The 17,762-nt window shown below is 42.6% G+C and overlaps 1 protein-coding gene across 1 annotated transcript in view; it reads right to left on the bottom strand.

Annotated features, from left to right (window-relative positions):
* The window catches only part of IQCA1 (IQ motif containing with AAA domain 1), a 169,034-nt gene that overhangs the window by 98,353 nt on the left and 52,919 nt on the right, over positions 1–17,762 (bottom strand). The window contains exon 7 of the mRNA XM_032638432.1: positions 6,570–6,654. Within this exon, the coding sequence (XP_032494323.1) occupies positions 6,570–6,654 (85 nt within the window). The remainder of the gene's footprint in view (positions 1–6,569; positions 6,655–17,762) is intronic.

Raw genomic sequence — 17,762 nt, 5'->3', positions numbered from 1 at the left:
CCACAAAGCTGCCATGAATCAACGCATGCAAATGTCATTTTGCAAGTGTGCGAGCATACGTGCAGGATCATTCCCACGAGGAGAAACGCTGGATCACGTGCACATACAGGTATAATACCATCAAACGGCCTCCACCGGGTTCTGCTGATTTACTTCTGCCAGCGATGCCGGCAACTACGCACTTCCCCACATGCTCACCGACACGGCGCTTATGTTTGCCAGCTGAACGGGTGAAAAATGGCATGTTGTTGTATTTGTTTTGGGGTTTTTTTTTTAGGTGTCAATATGGAATTTATTTTGCTCGTGCTTTTCAACTATAGCAAAACCTCCCAAAATTAGAGGTGCACTTTAGTGCCTATTAAGTCAGCCATCACGTTTTTGGTAAACTAAGGGGACTAAAGGTCATATCTGGCCTGCTACCTGTTTTATTTTTCTTTTTGAAGATACATGTATTTTACATGTTCTACATTTACCCATTTCACGTGTACAATTCAATCATTATTTAGTAAATTTATTAAGTTGTGCAACCATCACCATAAATCATCTTTAGCACATTTCCATCACCCCACTACTAAGATCCCCTCATGTCCATTCATTGTTAATCTGTCTTCCCTCTCCTGCCCTTCTCCCCAGGCTCTAATCAACTTTCGGCTTCCATAGATTTACTCTTTGTGGACATTTCATATAAACAGAATTGTATACTATGTGGTCTCTCATGTCTGGCTTCTTTCACTGTGCATCATGCTTTTGAGGTTCCCCCAAGTTATAGCATGTATAAATCGTTTGTTCCTTTTTCATGGCTGAATAATATTCAATCGCATGGATATACCACATTCCACCCACCCATTCACCAACGGATGGATATTTAGGTTGTTTCAAAATTCTGGCTATTATGAGTAATGCTCCTATAAGTATTCACATACAATTTTTTTTTTCATGGACATATGTTTTCATTTCTCTTGGATAAAGTCCTAAGAGTGGAAGTGCTGAGTCATTTGGTAAATTTGTATTTAACTTTTAAAAAATTGACCAACTGGTTTTCCAAAGTGGCTGCACCACTTTACATCCCCACCAGCCGTGTAGGGGGATTGCCTCTTCTCTACATCCTCAACATTTGTTATTGTCTTTTTTTTTTTTTTTAAATTACAGCCATCCTAGTGGTTGTGAAATGGTACCTTATTATAGTTTTAATTTTCATCTTCCTAATGACTAACAGTGTTGAGCATCCTTCCATGTGCCTATTAGCTATTCATATATATTCATTTGTGAATTGTCTATTCGAGTCTTTTGCTCATTTTTTGATTGGATTGTTTGTCTTATTATTGAAACGTAAGAGTTCTTTGTACATTCTGGATACAAATCCTTTATCAAGTATAAGTTTTCAAATATCTTCTTCCAGTCTGTTCTTGTATTTGCATTTTCTTAATGGCATCTTTTGAAGCCCCAAAGTGTTAAATTTTGATGAGGTTTAATCTATCAATTTTGTCTGTCAGTGTAGCTTTAATTTGCATTTCTCTTATACGTGTGAGGTTGATTGTCTTTTCATATGTTGAACATCTTTTATTATGTTTCAAATCCATTTAGATTTTCATTTCTGAGAACTGTTCATATCCTTTGGCTTTAAAAATATTGGGTTATTGAGTTTTTTCTTATAGAGCTGCAGGAGCTCTTTATATATTAGAAAACTGATCTCTTATCTGTGATACTCATTACAAATAATTCTTGCAGTGTGTCATCTGTCATTTGACTTTACTTGGGGTCGGTTTTGCCACGCAGGTTAAAAATTTTTTTTAATGTAGTTTAATTTATGTTTTTTCTCTTCTATGTCTCCTGGGTTGTGCGACAGAGGTAAAAAGGTCCTTCCCACTCTGAGGTTATGACATATTTCTTTGTTGGCTGCTTCTGGTTCTTTTGTGTTTTTGTTTTGTTTGACATTTAAATCTTTGATCCATTTGGAATCATTCTGGGCTAAAGTATCAAGAGATAGAGATTAATTTTCTTCTTTTCCAGTTGACAACCTGGTTATTATAATACCATTCATTAAATGGTCTTTTTTCTTTTCCTTCTGCAAGAAAGATGAGATGCTTCTTTATTATATATTAAATTTCCATGTGTATTTGGATATATTTCTTGATTTCCTTTTCTTTTTCATTTAGTCATGTGCCTGTATCAATGGGCTCTTTAAAACATGTTTTAATACCTGGCAGGGCTGGTTCCTCCTCATTACCCTTTGTTCTCAGAATTTTACTAGTTATTCCTGGTTATTTACTTTCTACCTAAACTTTAGAATCAAATTAGTCACCCTCTGCATGCCCTGACTCCCCACTCCAACAAAATGCTATTGGTATTTTTATTTGGATCGCACTACATGTATAGATGATGTTTGGGAGTGTGGAAGTATTTATAACATTGAGTATTCCTACCTAAGAACACAATATGCTTTTCCATCTGCTCATTTTCATTCTTCAGAATGTTTTAAGCTTTTCTTCCCATAGAACACACATTTATTATCAAATGTATTCCTGGATATTTTATCTTCGTGTCATTGCTGCCATTGTAAATGGACTCTTTTTTTTTTTTTTTTTTGCGGTACACGGGCCTCTCACTGTTGTGGCCTCTCCCGTTGCAGAGCACAGGCTCAGCGGCCATGGCTCACGGGCCTAGCCGCTCCGTGGCATGTGGGATCTTCCCAGACCGGGGCACGAACCCGTGTCCCCTGCATCGGCAGGCGGACTCTCAACCACTGCGCCACCAGGGAAGCCCTAAATGGACTCTTTTAATATATTTTCCATGTAGCTGCTGTTTGAACTTCGAAAAGCTTTCTCTTTCTGCATATTAATTTTGTAACTCCCCGTCTTACTTCTCATATTGTTTAAGGCGTTTTTCAGTTTATTCTCTTTGCTTTTCTAAGTACAGAACATATCTGCAAAAAGTGACCATTTCCCCTCTTCCATTCCAATTCTCTATCTCTACATTCTTCCTCTTGTGTAGCAGTGTTCAGTAGATCCTGTGGGTCAGTGGCGATAATGGCCATCCTTGTATTTTCATGACACCAGTGGAAATGTTTCTTGTGAATTTCATTAAGCATGATATTAACTTTTGAACTAAGAAATATTTTGTCATGTTGAAGAGGTATCCCTATATTCCATTTTTTGTTTTATTTTTTAATATCAAGAAAGGGAGTTGAATTTGTAAAATGCCCTTTCAGTATCCACAGTGATGAGCTTATGGTTTTCCCTTTTGGATCTCTTTATATGATGCAATGTATTCACAGAACATCCAAAACACAGCAGTGCTTGCGTTCGGGAGTAAACACCACTTGACTGTAGTGTTTCGCTAATATTTCACTTTGAATTTTTGCATTTATGCTCATAAGGAAGACTGAGCTGGGGTTCTACTTGGATTCCATCTTTTGGGGGGCTTGGCATCAATGTGATTATGCTCACTTCAGAAAAAGTATTTGCACCGTTTTGTTTTTACAAATATAAATTTGACTGTTTATGTGTATGTTATAGTGATTATGTTTGGTCTACCTCTTCTGCCTCTTCCCCTCCCCTCCCACCTTCTCCTCTTCCTTTCTTCCTCTCCCTCCTGCTCCCCCTCCTCCATTAGTAACAATTGCTAAGACTTTCTGAATGAGTTCAGGGTGCCAAGCTCTGTTCTGAGTACCTTACGTGTATCATCTCATCTAATTATTGCTTCGGCCCAGGGAGGCAGGTGTTTTTACCATCTCCATCCGCAGACAAGAAAACTGAGACGCAGCGGGGGAGTCGCTTGCCTAAGGATGCAGACCTAGTGGAACTCGGATTCTTCACCACAATGCTGTCCTGACTCTTCAGTCATCTGCCTTTTAAAGTCATGCTGCTTTGTGGCTCCCTTTGTTTGATTTTAGTGTACGTATTAACCAGACGTCTTCTGTTTTCTTTTGCTTTTAGTTTGACTGGACATTAACTCTACTTCTGAGAGTTTCTGATGGACAATTTAGACATTCCACCAACATTCTTAATCCTATAATTGTTACCTTTAAAAACTAACATGAAACATGTCTGGCTGCTTGTCATGGGCTTTCAAGACACAACTTGTGCCGGATGATTTAGCTGGAGGGACAAGACCTAAACATGTAAAAAAGTGAAATAACATCACATCAAAGTGACAGTCACTCAAGGGAGGGCTCGAACTGCCAACAAGAGGGTGGTTATTAAGTGGTCACACAGTTCAGGGGAGAGACAGGAGGGTGGAGAGAAGGCTTTGGGAGCTGATGTTGGCTTTTGACAGGGAGTTGGGAGAAGAGCTCTTCCCCTTGATCCTGAGGGCTCAGGCGGGGAAGCAGAGGAAGCCAGGGATGCTGACTGTGGCGTCAGTAGTGCTGACAAAACCTCATCTAGAGCATGGTTTTTACTGCTGCTTAGTTAGTGTTTCACGTTACTTAACTAATTCCCTAGTAACAAACATCAGCCTGTTTCTTCTCTGTCAATGCTGTGAACAGTGCAGACAAGAACAGCTGTTTCAGTCACCTATGGCAAGTATCAGCAAACCACATCACATGGGCCAAATCTGGCCTGCTGCCCATGTTTGTAGATAAAGCTTTATTGGAACACAGCCATGCCCATTCATTTACATATTGTCTCTGCTTTCATGTTATAATAGCAGAGTTGAGTAGTTGCAGCAGAGACTGTATGTTCCACAAATATTTACTATTTTGCTGCTAATAGAAAAAGTTTGTTGTTGCCCATCTATGGCAACTTGTTTCTATTTTTTCCTTAGTATAAATTCCTTGAAGAGCATTTATGGGTTAAAGGGTATACACAGTAAGTATTTTGATATTTACTTGGCCCATGGCCCTCAAAAAATGTCATGCTAATTTATGTATCCAGCCACAATGTGCGAGAGTGACTTTTTTCCACATGCTCACCAACTCCAATTATTATCACAAGTTAGAAGTTTTAGCAATCCTATAGGTGAAAAGAGATACAGTAATATTATATTTAAATTTCTTTCCTAGTGAGTTAAAAAATTTTTTAATTACTTTAATATTTTTTGCCTTTTCTACTGAGGTGTTCAGATTTTTCTTATTACTAAGAACTCTACATATGAAAGATACCTAACGTCAGCTACATTGCTAATATTTTCTCCATTTTATCATATGATTTTAATTTCATAATTTGATTTATACCAAGTAAGGCAAGTTCCCTTGACTACAGTTCTTTTTCATAAACTTTTTGGTTATTGTCACGCATTCATTCTTCTCTATAAACTTGAGAATAATTTTGTCAATAAAAAATTGTTTTGCTTTTATTGGAATTGCACTAACTGCATAAACAATGGAAAGATAATGTGTATTTTATTGAATCCTTCTATCCAGAGAAACAAACCATCAGTCTATTTATTCATGTCTTCTTTCATTTTCTTCAGTGAATTTTGTCTGCATAACTCTGTACAACTCTGCATAATATGTCAATATAATTTTTTGATAAGTTTGTGTTTTCTAGGAATATCATCACATAATCTGAAAACAATAATAAAATCGCCACTTTTTAAATATCTGTAACTTCTTTTCTTTTTCTTATGTTATTGCATTTGTTAGAACTTCCAGAGAGTATTAACTAATAGTGCTGATAGCAATTATTCTTTTCTTGAGTTTCACTTTTTTTTTTTTTTTTTTTTTTTTTTTTTGCGGTACGCGGGCCTCTCACTGCTGTGGCCTCTCCCGTTGAGGAGCACAGGCTCCAGACGCACAGGCTCAGCGGCCATGGCCCATGGGCCCAGCCACTCCGCGGCATATGGGATCCTCCCAGACCGGGACACGAACCCGTGTCCCCTGCATCGGCAGGCAGACTCTCAACCACTGCGCCACCAGGGAAGCCCTTGAGTTTCACTTTTAATGGTCATGCTTCTAAACGTTTCACTGTTGAGTAATGCAAATCTTCTCTTGGTTTCTATGATAAATACTCTGAGGTTAAGAAGAGTGTTCCTATTTCTGGTTTATTAAGGCATTTCTAAAAGCAGCTTTGGGTGTCAACCATCAAATGCCACTAGAGCATCTACAGAGATGGTCCAAGGGTGTTTCTCTTGAAGAGCATTAATATGGCAAAGAGCTGAGTCTTGACAGGCAAGCAGGAGCTAAGCAGAGGAGGAAGGGCAGAAGGCATCCTGGAGTGAGGGGAGAGCATGAGATGCACGAAGGCACTAAAGGGGCGTGAGCGGCGAGGAGGACGGGCAAGTGGACCGCTGGAGTTGACGGTGTGAAGATGGGGTGACGGGGACAGGAAATGATACTGGGAGGCAGGCAGGGACCAGAACATAAAGGGTTCCTGGAATTGAGCTGCTCATCACTGACTAAGAAGATGAGACTCCTGTGTTGTCACATCACTTTCAAAGACAGGAGAAAGCATGGATTCATCTAAAAAATTTTGTAAGCACCTTAGTTGACAAACAACCAAAGTACTTCCAGGTAAACATCTGTAGGGAAATAACCAAGACCTAATAACACTGCAAAAGTCATTATCTCTAAAGTTTAAAGAAACGCGATTATGATATATTTACATTTTATTTCTCACGCATACTTGTACCTGTTGTCGTGTCTTGTTGGAAAAAATAATAGCTGAACCTCCTTCTTCTTCTTTAGGGTAGTCGGGAAATGTGCCCGTTAAGTTCCTGAGGAGGAAAAAAGGCAGAATGAACATCCATGGGCACAGCCCTCTCTGCTGCATTCCCCACTAGCTGGCTCTGGTCAGGTTCACTGAAATGAGTGATACTTATTAGGAGAGGGGCTCCCTGCCAGTTGCTGGCCAGACATCCGGTCTCTAAGAAGCAGAAGGACCTGGTGACATTCAGGAACAGGTTTCCTTCCTCAAGGCAGTTGTGACTGTGAGACAGACACACCTCTCTTTGAAGCAGATTGTAATTTTCTGCCTTTTTTTTTCTCTTTTTAATCACTGAGATACTCTGTGCTTGTGTTAAAAATGAAAAGACAGAAGCACAAACTATTTCTTCCTGTTTGAAATTTAGGATAAACACAGGATTTTGACATAAAACAGAAGCATGGCATTGTTCGAATTACAGATTTAGGACTAGTGCATGAAATACGCATGCATGCTTTAGATTTTAGCGAGTCTAAGGCCCCGTATGTTAAGAGTTCCAAATAGTAATTTTTTTTCTGTAACCATATAGTTTCTATGTTTTAAAATGCAGACTTTGAAATTTAATGTTGAGGGATTTCAGAAGGGAAATGAAGTTAATTTTTCCAAGAGAAACTGACTTGGATACGAGTGTTATATTTATTCCATATATAGAAAGAAAAAACGACCAAGTTAGTTCCATTAATCCACAGAAGAACAGAATCTGAGGGTTAGAGGAGATGCCCATGCTCCAGATGACTCTGTAACAGCGGTTCTCAAACTTCTGGCCTTAGTTGCTCTTGACACCCCTGATAATTTTTGATGATCCCCAAAAGCTTTTGTTTATGTGAGTTCTAGCTATTGATATTTACTGTATTAAACATTAAACCTGACATATTTCTAAAATATGCATTTTCATTAAAAAATAACAATAATAAGCCCGTTATGTGTTCACATAAACAAAATTTTTAACAAAGAATGTATTTCCCAGAACAAAAAAATTAGTGAGAACAGCGTTACTGTTCTGGCTTAATGGAAGCTAGCAGGATGCTTGTATCTGCTTCTGTATTCAATCTGTTACAATATGTTGTTTTGGTTGAAGTATAGAAAGATAATCTGGCCTCACACGGCTGTGTAATTGGAAAAGAGAGGAGAGGTTTTTTTTTTTTTGCGGTACGCGGGCCTCTCACTGTTGTGGCCTCTCCCGTTGCGGAGCACAGGCTCCGGACGCGCAGGCTCAGCGGCCTTGGCTCACGGGCCCAGCCGCTCCGCGGCACGTGGGATCCTCCCGGACCGGGGCACGAAGCCGGGTCCCCTGCATCGGCAGGCAGACTTTCAACCACTGCGCCACCAGGGAAGCCCGAGAGGAGAATTTTAATAGCCTATTAGATAGCTGCGAATATTCTGCTTTGATTCTACACCACAACTCGACAAGTGGTGGCTTCCTAAAGGCTGGTGGTGATGTGGAATCTGAAATCATATCAAGAACTTTCCCTTCCCTGTGTCACATCAAAACCCATGTGCCTCTGCACTGAATAGGTCTTTCACCCCAAAATGACTTTGTAACATGATTTTGTAACATCTTGGTCATTTCAAAACGAATGATTCGTTGACTTATGTGGATCTTCCCAATGCTTACACATTTCACCGTACCAAAAATCACATCCATTAATAACGCCACCAATCTCATACCCCAAAGCTAAGTAACGAGAAGCTCTCAGACTCACAGAGGTGACTACAAGATTTCCAAAATTGTAATTCTCGCTAGAAAGCTTGAATTTTATTATTAGCAACAAATGCCCTCAGTTGTTTTCCTTCAGGCTCACTTGGTTCATTTTTGAGAAAATGTTGCCCCAAACCTGAGTCTGAAAAATGAGGTTCCAGAAGAAGTGTCTGGTTCAGTCTGAAGCTGGACAGATGGCAGGGGTCCATCCTGAGCGGCCCTCATACTTTGGTGGCTGCAGCAGAAGGCAGCCACCTCACCTCCAGGTTCCTCACGTACAACTTTGAAAAGCTATGTACTTAAGGGTTGAGTCTTACAATTATTGTTTACGGTGTCCTCAAGGATATTGTTAAAGGAACTTTTTAAAAAGGCAGGTGCATGACAGTGAAAACTGCGATGAGTGTGTATTGGGTCTGAATTGGGGCCACTGCCTTGGGTAGAGGTCGGCAGCCAGCACCTCCCTAACCGTCCCCACCGCAGGGCGTTGGCCCCATCCCTTTCATAGACTGCTTCTCAGACATCTTAGGACAGTTACATCACTGTCTGGACAAAAATCTCTTAGGTCTCTTGAAACTCTCCTATGGGTTCATTCAGCAGGCACGTGACTCAGCTCCTCAGTACTGCTTTGAAAGGAACTGAACACGTGCACTGCCTGGGGTTGGGGGGCGGTTCTATGGACATATGCACCAGCAGTGGGGAAGTCGGGTGGTCACACACTATGTGTGACACTCTGTCAATGGAGCTACCGTGACTGCAGCTACTTGAGCGGCCTCGTGCACTCTCCATCCATCCATCCATTCGTGCACATAGTCAATCAACAAACATCTATTTAGTACCAACTAGATTCTGGATGTTGCAATGGAAGACAGTGATCTGAAGGTTAAAAGATGTCAGACCTCGTCCTCATGCAGCTTACACTCCACAACCACGGGGCTGATGCATAGATTTGGCCCCAGATCCTGCTTGTCTACGAGACTCATATCTCAAACCTTGTTAACTTGCCTGACCGAGTTCTGTCTTATGTGTGCATCATTCAGCCTACACGATCTTGGATAAAAACCAGGAATACAACTGAATTAAAAGTTAGAGCACTTTCCCTTCTTCACACCCACCCACCTTATTTCTTTGACAACCAACTTCACAAGCAATTCCACTGTAAATTGTTATTGTTTCATTGTAAAGCTTGAGTGTTTTTGAGGACTCAAAACAAATGCTTTTAAAACGTAAGTCACGTCGTGCCGTTTCTCTGCTCCAAGTCTGCCGAAACTCTCCCTCCAAATGAAACCACCACCCACATAATTAGGTTAACCTATGGCCCGCTTTCCTGGGGACAGGCCCAGTCATGCGTAATTAACAACAGCACCCCCTTTCATTCTTACAAGTCTCCTGGTTTGGATGGTGATTGACCCGGTTCCTGCATTTACTGCGGCTTCCCTGGTACTGCCCTGCTGCCTTCCTGCCTTCCCCCACCTTCTCATCATTCCAGTTGCTCTCCATCCACCCCGATGCTCCCTGCTCAGAGATGTTCACGTTCAGAGAGAAAACACACACACCCACTCGCTTTAAGGTTTTGCTCAAACGTCATCATATCACAGAGGCCTTCCCTGACTACCTTGCATAAAGTACCTGTTTGACCAAATAAAATAGGTTCCCTCTTATCTCACAACCAAAGGTCTTGCTGAGGGATGTGCGTTTGGGATGGAGAAGAGAGGGGATGTTAAGTTGTTTCTGGATGATTACCCCAGTTTCTCTCTGTAGTTTGGAAAGTACTTTCATAGACGCGGGATTTCTTTTCTACTTAAAGGAAATGTTAGCACAAAATCCTCTGCAAAAGCATTACATGGTAAAGATCCTGACATGGTACGTGGTGATTATTTAAATCACAGCTTTCCCTCAATTATAGCTTGAATCTTAACTCCACAGACATTTGATTACCTTTGAACTTTCAGCGTCTGGCTGATTTTCAAAGTTAACGTGCAGGCGTGTGCTAGTATCCTCCCCGCCCCGTGCCACTCCCTCCCCCCGCCCGCCACCAACTAATTTCCATTTGCCCTCAAATTGCTGCAATAGGCAAGGCCAAAGCAGGTTCTTCAAATGGGCAACCAAACCATCGGATGGACCAAGTGATGCAGAAAATGGATCTCATCACATGGCTGCATGAAAAATCACCTGAACTATATACATTTCACCCGCATCTACGGAACAGGAGAAACGAGAAAGGTGAAAAACCACCCAAAAACACAAAGTTTGAGAAAGGGATCTGGAACTCAACAAGACAGGATTTACCAGATATTTCTGCACTCCTAGTCACCATTTAGTCACCACCAAGCACGTGCTGGCACGTCTCGTGGGGATTACTATTTTTTCTAAAAGCAAGAATTCAACTTTTTGGAACAATATTTAATTAGTATTAAGTATAATTTCCAAAAGATAAACTTCCAGGTATTCCTTAAATCCATTCCCTGAAGAGTATTTAGGGTTCCCTTACCCTGCTGCTCTCCACCCGGGCGCCCCTTCCCGTTCAAGTCTTTTGCTTTGTCAGTTAAAAAACAAAATAAAATAAAGTAAAATAAAAAGTATTTAAGAAAATTTGAATAGGAATGCTGAATATGAAATATATTATTTATCAAACTTTAGATTTATCAGCAAACTAGAGATTGTTGAATATTTTTAAAAAACGAGTGACACCTCCCTACCACTAAATTTGGACCTCCCCTGGAAACTTACAAAGGAAAGAAGCTGAGAAGCCACCAAGCCCCCCTCCCCACCAGAGAATTAGCCCTCTACGTGATGGTACAGGGCAGTTGCTCCAGGGCTGGAAAGCTCTAGTAATCTGACATTTCTTCCAGCTTCTTCTCTTGATACCAATCTTAGTTACTGACTCAGCAAGCATCCCATCCACATTTTATGATCAAAGTTATCTAGGATAACGGCCTCCAAGTCCACGGCTCTTAAGTGGGACCTGCACCATCTCTCCACTAAAGGAGCTTCCAGGCAGGGTTCACGTGTGTAAAGCAATGACTCTGAATCCCCAGCCATCCCATCGTCTGATCCCAAACTGTTCCCACCTAATTTCCTCCCCAAACCCCCATCCAAACCCTTGGTCCAAACCTCCAGCCAAACCCTTGGTCCATGACTGGGCTTTCAATCTGTCTTTGGCCCTGCAGATATGATACGGGTCCTGCACATCTTGTAGCCTAAGTGAAGAACTCCTGCCTGAGGCACTGTGGAAGCCTGTCTCCACTCTGTCTGAGGCCAGGGGCGAACAGATCTGCCCCCTCCCTAATTTCACACAGGGAGGTGGGAAGTAGCCCACATTTTATCTTGTACAAGTAGCGTTTGTCCGGCATCTGCGTGACTCAGGCAATGCTGTTGCCGTTTCCTTTTCGTGCCTGAAAAATGGCTTCACGGTCTGGAGGCAGGCGCCTGGGCTCTGCGGCACGGCACTCAGACACCGAGGTGCCAGCCTGGCCCGTCCAAGCATCAAAACTCACATCAATTCAGGTGACCCTAGTTCACACCTCACAGGCATCTCCTAACAGCAGCAACCTGTTCTTGAAAGTCAGGATGCTCTGGGCAGGATGCTGACGGCTCATTATTTTAAATGGGAAGAATTAAAATTCGGTGTAACTACAACCCCCTGTCCCAGCCAATTATTCTGGGGCCGGGGGTGGGGCCGGGGTGCCCATGATGGAAGTACACAGAGAAAAGCCCTGGTCGCTTCCTGGAAAGAACAGAATTCAAACACAAACCCACCAGACAGTTCTGAGTGCCCCCTGCAGTCTGCTTCACCTATCACACCAACGCATTGGCTTTCCTCTTCCTCGGATGCCTTTATGGGTTTGGGGTACAAAACGGAAGCCCAATCTGAATTTGCATTTCTTTAGCTGCTACTGAGGTTGGCACTTTGCTTCCTGCTATGTGCACGTGCATTTGTGTAACTGTCTCCTTACCTCTTGGACCCACTTATTTAGCAGAAATGATCATCGACTGTGTGTTTGTTGCATGCAGGTTTACAAAGCGTTTTCACACACGCCTTTCACAAATTCTCATTTCATCCTTACAGAAATTCTGTGAGATAAGCACTTTTGTCCATTTTGCAAAGGAGGAAGTTGGAAAATCCGAGAGTTTAAGTGACTTTTCCAAAGGCAAACGGTTCCTTACAGAAGTGCCTCAATTCTAACCTTGGGATTCTGCCTAAAAGCTACATCTTAGGGCTTCCCTGGTGGCGCAGTGGTTGAGAGTCCGCCTGCCGATGCAGGGGACACGGGTTCAGGCCCCGCTCCGGGAAGATCCCACATGCCGTGGAGCGGCTGGGCCCGTGAGCCACGGCCGCTGAGCCTGCGCTCCGCAACGGGAGAGGCCACAGCAGTGAGAGGCCCGCGTACCGCAAAAAAAAAAAAAAAAAAAGAAGCCTAGGATGTCTCTACTAATCACAGTCACTTACTGGCTTTGCATAAACCCTTAGACAATGGATTCCTGAATTCTTTAGCTATCAAGTTTGTGTTATACACCTTTCACATGTACACAACTTTTAACCCAACAATTCCACTATTGGGAATCCTTACTGAAGTAAAAGCAGAGATATGTTGTGATGCACCATTTGTACTAGCAAAAGCTGTAAGAAATAAAAACTGTAGTAAGAGACTGCAAATAGTCACCCAATGGGGAATGCTTATGTAATTATGGTAAAGCCCCACTGTGGAATCCAGCATCGGGACTAGACTTCACCTGTTCCTCTTTACCTGTTCACCACCAGCACTTAATAAATACTTAGGTGGATGAGTCAGTTCAATTCTCATAAAGACTAGTCTGCTCTATGTGGACAGAGGGGATGTTAAAGATAGAATATTAAGGGGAAAGACTGGGCTGGGGAGCGACCTGGGTTATCAAAACAAAAGGGGACAGGAGAGCCTTGTGTGCCTGTGTTTATGTTTGCAGGTGCGGGAGGAACGCGTACATTGTCCACCTGGATTAGCTCAGAGATGTGGCCTGGAGGGAGGAGACCATTCATTTTTTTCTGTACATATTTCAGTATTGCTTTCCTTGCTATGACAAATAGAAATCATGTTTGTAATTAAATAAAGTGGTCAGTAAAATAATGTACAATAAAAAATAAATTTTATTGTTTGACTCCCTTTTTTGTCTTACTTTAGGGTTTGATTATTATAAAGACCTTGTAATTTTTACAGCCAGCGGAAAACATTTTTGTTTCCATAGTTAGAAAATTGTGACCTTTCTCTAGGGAAGTTAAGTTCTCCATTCAGCTTTCGATTGCTTGTTGGCTTTAGCAATTAAGGCAATCTAGCTATCGCAAGTATATTTTTTCCATTCTTATTACTTTTTAAACTTAATTGATCATATGCTATTTGTTTCCATTTATGTTTGTCAGTTCCTGGGCTCTCTACTTTGTTTCACACTGAGTTATGCTTGTGCTTTTATATTAGTGTAATGCATTTATATCGATACCTTATTTTTCTTTATAATATTCTTGAAAATAAAGTGTCATCTGTTCTTCCTTATGGTTCTTATTTTCTTATTTTAATCCTAATGACTTTAATAATTACGTTTTCAAGTTCAATAAATAATCCTGTTGGGACTTTAATTGAAATTGTGTTCTCTCTATAAATTACCCAGAGCAATCATGTCATCTTTCTGTTTAACCAGAAACATGGCACGTCTCACCACTTATTCAAGTCTTCTAAAATTTCTTCCTTTTAACATTTATAGACTGCTTAAACTTTCATATACTTCTCTTTCATACTTAGTCTGTGGTTGATTTTTTAAAAATACATTTTGCTACATTTAAAAAAATATTGTTTCCTCTTGATGTCATTATATTGATAATAATTTATATTATGGCACTAATTATTAGGGGACAAAGTCATCGATAGTTTCCTTTCCTTTTGTGGGACGACCTATAGTGTTTCCTCATTAAGTGTATAGCTCTCTTTTGTTTTAAAGAATACTTGATGTTTCACTCATTCATTCACTCATTTCGAACTATGTGCCAGACACCGTACTAGGCACAGGGAAAAAGCAGTAAACAGAAGATTAAAAAAATCCTTGTTTTTATTCAGTTTACATTTTATGGTGCTAAGAATTAACCCTTGTCTTTGTTTTTAAATTTTTACAATAAGAAGTGGGCGTTCCGTTTCATCAAATAATTGTTTTGCATGAACTGGAATGATAATATTGTTTTTCCTGATGCACGCAGTATTGCATTCTCCTACCACTGAACCATTTTTATTCCTAGGAATAAACACGTGTGTCTAACTTTGAATGACTTGGAAACCTAGAGGTCCTATCTGAAAGAACAAGTGAGTCAGAAAAATCAAAACACAAACAAGTTGGAAATGAATCAAAAAAAATAATCATGACATAATTTTCTATCGTGCAGAATGAGGATTCAGTAACATAAGTGGAAGCCTCTAATTTCCCTTCTCCCAGATTTCATCAGAGGAAACAACAAAACATGCACTGGGGACAGTTCTGGGAGCAGAAACTGTGGAAGCATATCTCCCAGGTACTAGAATCCCTGTGGAGAAGGCTCCTGGGGCCTGGTCACGGCGATTCTCCAAGAAGGAGGTGCCCCTGGGCTGCCCCAAGAAAAGCCAGGATTGTCAGTGGCCGCGGGACACTGGCCTTTCTGGAGAGGAAAGGGAGCCACTTTTTAAGCCAGGGTCAAGACCTGCCTTAGGTTTTTGAAGGATGATTCTTCCTCTCTGTGTCCACAGACTCTGAGGCAGCCCCTGAGTTCTCTGTGTCTTGGTGTCCACACCTTTGTGTCTCTCCTTCCTTTTGAGTGGGGCTGGGACCCAGCACTGGCTTGTAGCCAGCAGAATACAGGAAGCACGAGGACAGGCTATCACTTCCCCGATGGTTCTCCACGGCTGTAATTCCCACCTCTCTCCCAGACTCTCTCTCTTGCTGGCTTTGGTGAAGCAAGCTGCCATGGTGAGAGGCCCACCTGGCAAGGAGCCGGGGGCAGCCTCCAGCCAACAGCAAAGGACCGAGGCCCACAGCCAGGAGAGCATGGAAACAGGTGAGACCTTGACCACAGCCTTGTGAGACCCTGAGCAGAGGATGCAGCTAAGCCCAGACTCCTGACCCACAGAGACCGTGGGAGCTGCAGTGGGTGTGGTTCTTAAGTCACTAAGTTTGCAGGTCTGAGTGATAACTGTTACGCACGCTGCAGTAGGTGGTGAATACATTGTCCTCATCCTGAAAACAGATTTCGGGAGCCCGGGTGGTTGCTCGGAGGTGGGTTCATCAGGCTGGGGCTGATGCAGCTCAGACCCCAGGGGGTAGTGAAGTCAGAGGCCTGAGAGGTCGGTGGGCCTGGGGCATATCTGGAAGGTAGAGCCAATGGGATTTTCTGGCCGACTGCAGGCCGGGCTGAGAGAAGATGAAGAGTCGGGGTGACGGTAAGAGACTGGACGGGTGGGTTCACATCTGCTGGGGTGGGAGGCTGTGTGCGGAAGCTTTGGGAGGATAAGAGGCCAGTGCACTTCTGGATGTGTGGAGCGTGAGATGCCGCTCCCGCCAAGTGCACCTCTGTGGGGATGCTGAGTAGGCAGTGGGATCCACAGGTCTAGAGTTTAGGAGAGTGAGCGCTCCGGGCTGGGGACTCGCATTTGGGAGTCAACCAGGCAGGGATGGAGTGGGACACTGTGAGCCTGGATGAGGTTACCATGGACACCGGGAAGGACAGGGAGCAGAGGGAGGAAGGTCTAGGCCCTGGACCTCTGGCTGTTAAGAGAAGGGACCAGCCACGCATTTGGGTATATTTTGTGTCCGAGGATTTTTCTCCCCTCTTTTCAGATTACTGGACTGTCATTTATATCACGTGACCAAAATCAGCCTCAAGACAGGGGATCTGTTGGGCAAAGCTGATGATTTCACGAGCGGCAGCAGCTCCTTCAGGTCAAGTGGCCTGTCCAGCTGGAAAGGCCGAGGTCCTAGGACCCCACTGGGCAGATTCTGCTCTACATTGGCTGCTGGTCCTCTCCTATAAACTGAATGGCTTAAAGGAGATGACCCTGTATCTTTATTTAAAATGCAGTAGGGCTTCCCTGGCGGCACAGTGGTTGAGAGTCCGCCTGCCGATGCAGGGGACGCGGGTTCGTGCCCCGGTCTGGTAAGATCCCACATGCCACAGAGCGGCTGGGTCCGTGAGCCATGGCCACTGAGCCTGCGCGTCCGGAGCCTGTGCTCCGCAACGGGAGGGGCCACAACAGTGAGAGGCCCGCGTACCGCAACAAGCAAACAAACAAACAAAAAAGCAATGTTATTTCTGGATAACCTGATCTAGTGACTGCACTGAAATGATTTGCAAAGAGTCTTCCATGGTAACATATTCCTTTTTAAGCACTATGCTCTCAGAACTTGATATCATGGTCTCCTTTAATCCTCCCGACAGCCCTGTGAGGTGGGTGCTATTTTTGCCATCAACATTTTTCAGATGAGAAAACTGAAGCTTAGCAAGTTTCACCGGCTGCCCCAGCAGAACCAAGCTTGGAGCAAATCGAGAACCTGCAGGCTCTGCTCCCCTGACGGGCACTAAGGAAGGCGCACGGGTGCTTTAGGTTCCAATAATAAAGCTGTAGGAACTTCCCTGGTGGTCCAGTGGTTAAGTCTTTGCCTTCCAATGCAGGGGGTGTGGCTTTGGTCCCAGGTCGGGAGCTAGAATCCCACATGCCTCGCGGCCGAGAAAAAAAAACACACAAAAAACCCGAAAAATATGAAACAGAAGCAATACTGTAACAAATTCAATAAAGACTTTAAAAATGGTCCACATCAAAAAAATAAAAAAATAAAAATAAAGCGGGCTGCTCCCACTAATCAGAGGTGTGATTTGAGCAAATCGCTCCATCACTGTGGGAGGCTGGTAGGTTTCCCTCTCTGCCAAATGATGCTGTTGGACAAGGTTTATTCATTCGTTATTAAAAAGTAAGTAATGTGTGTCTATCAGACAATTTCTAAAGTTCCTTTCAGCTCTAGAAGCTATAATTCATATGTGACAATGTTAATGGGGGAAGGGCAATGTTAAGTTCTTACAGAATATTCAGTGAGTAATGTTACCTTCTTATAAAAATCCCCTTCAACAGACCTACCTGCCTTTATATTCTTTTATTTAAGGGAGCCTGAAGAGAAAAACACCCATGCCTTCCATGTTTCGGTTAGCAAACGTGAGGCACAGAACATCTGGTAAAGTTAGAGCTGATTAAGAATTTATGCATATTGTCAAAAATTCTTTCACAGACGTGAAAAGGACCAGCTCTAGAGTCTGCAGTGATTTAGAAAGCAGAACTACTAAAATGATACATTTTCCCCCTGAGCTCTGACACTGAGTTTCAACGGTCCCACCGTTTCAGATGCCCAGGGTAGAGATTTATCTGTTTCACCAAGTATGAAAAATA

The sequence above is a fragment of the Phocoena sinus genome, chromosome 7 (assembly GCF_008692025.1).
Source record: "Phocoena sinus isolate mPhoSin1 chromosome 7, mPhoSin1.pri, whole genome shotgun sequence".
NCBI lineage: Eukaryota > Metazoa > Chordata > Mammalia > Artiodactyla > Phocoenidae > Phocoena > Phocoena sinus.
The sequence above is the reverse complement of the archived record's forward strand: the minus strand, read 5'-3'. Positions and strand labels throughout refer to the sequence as shown.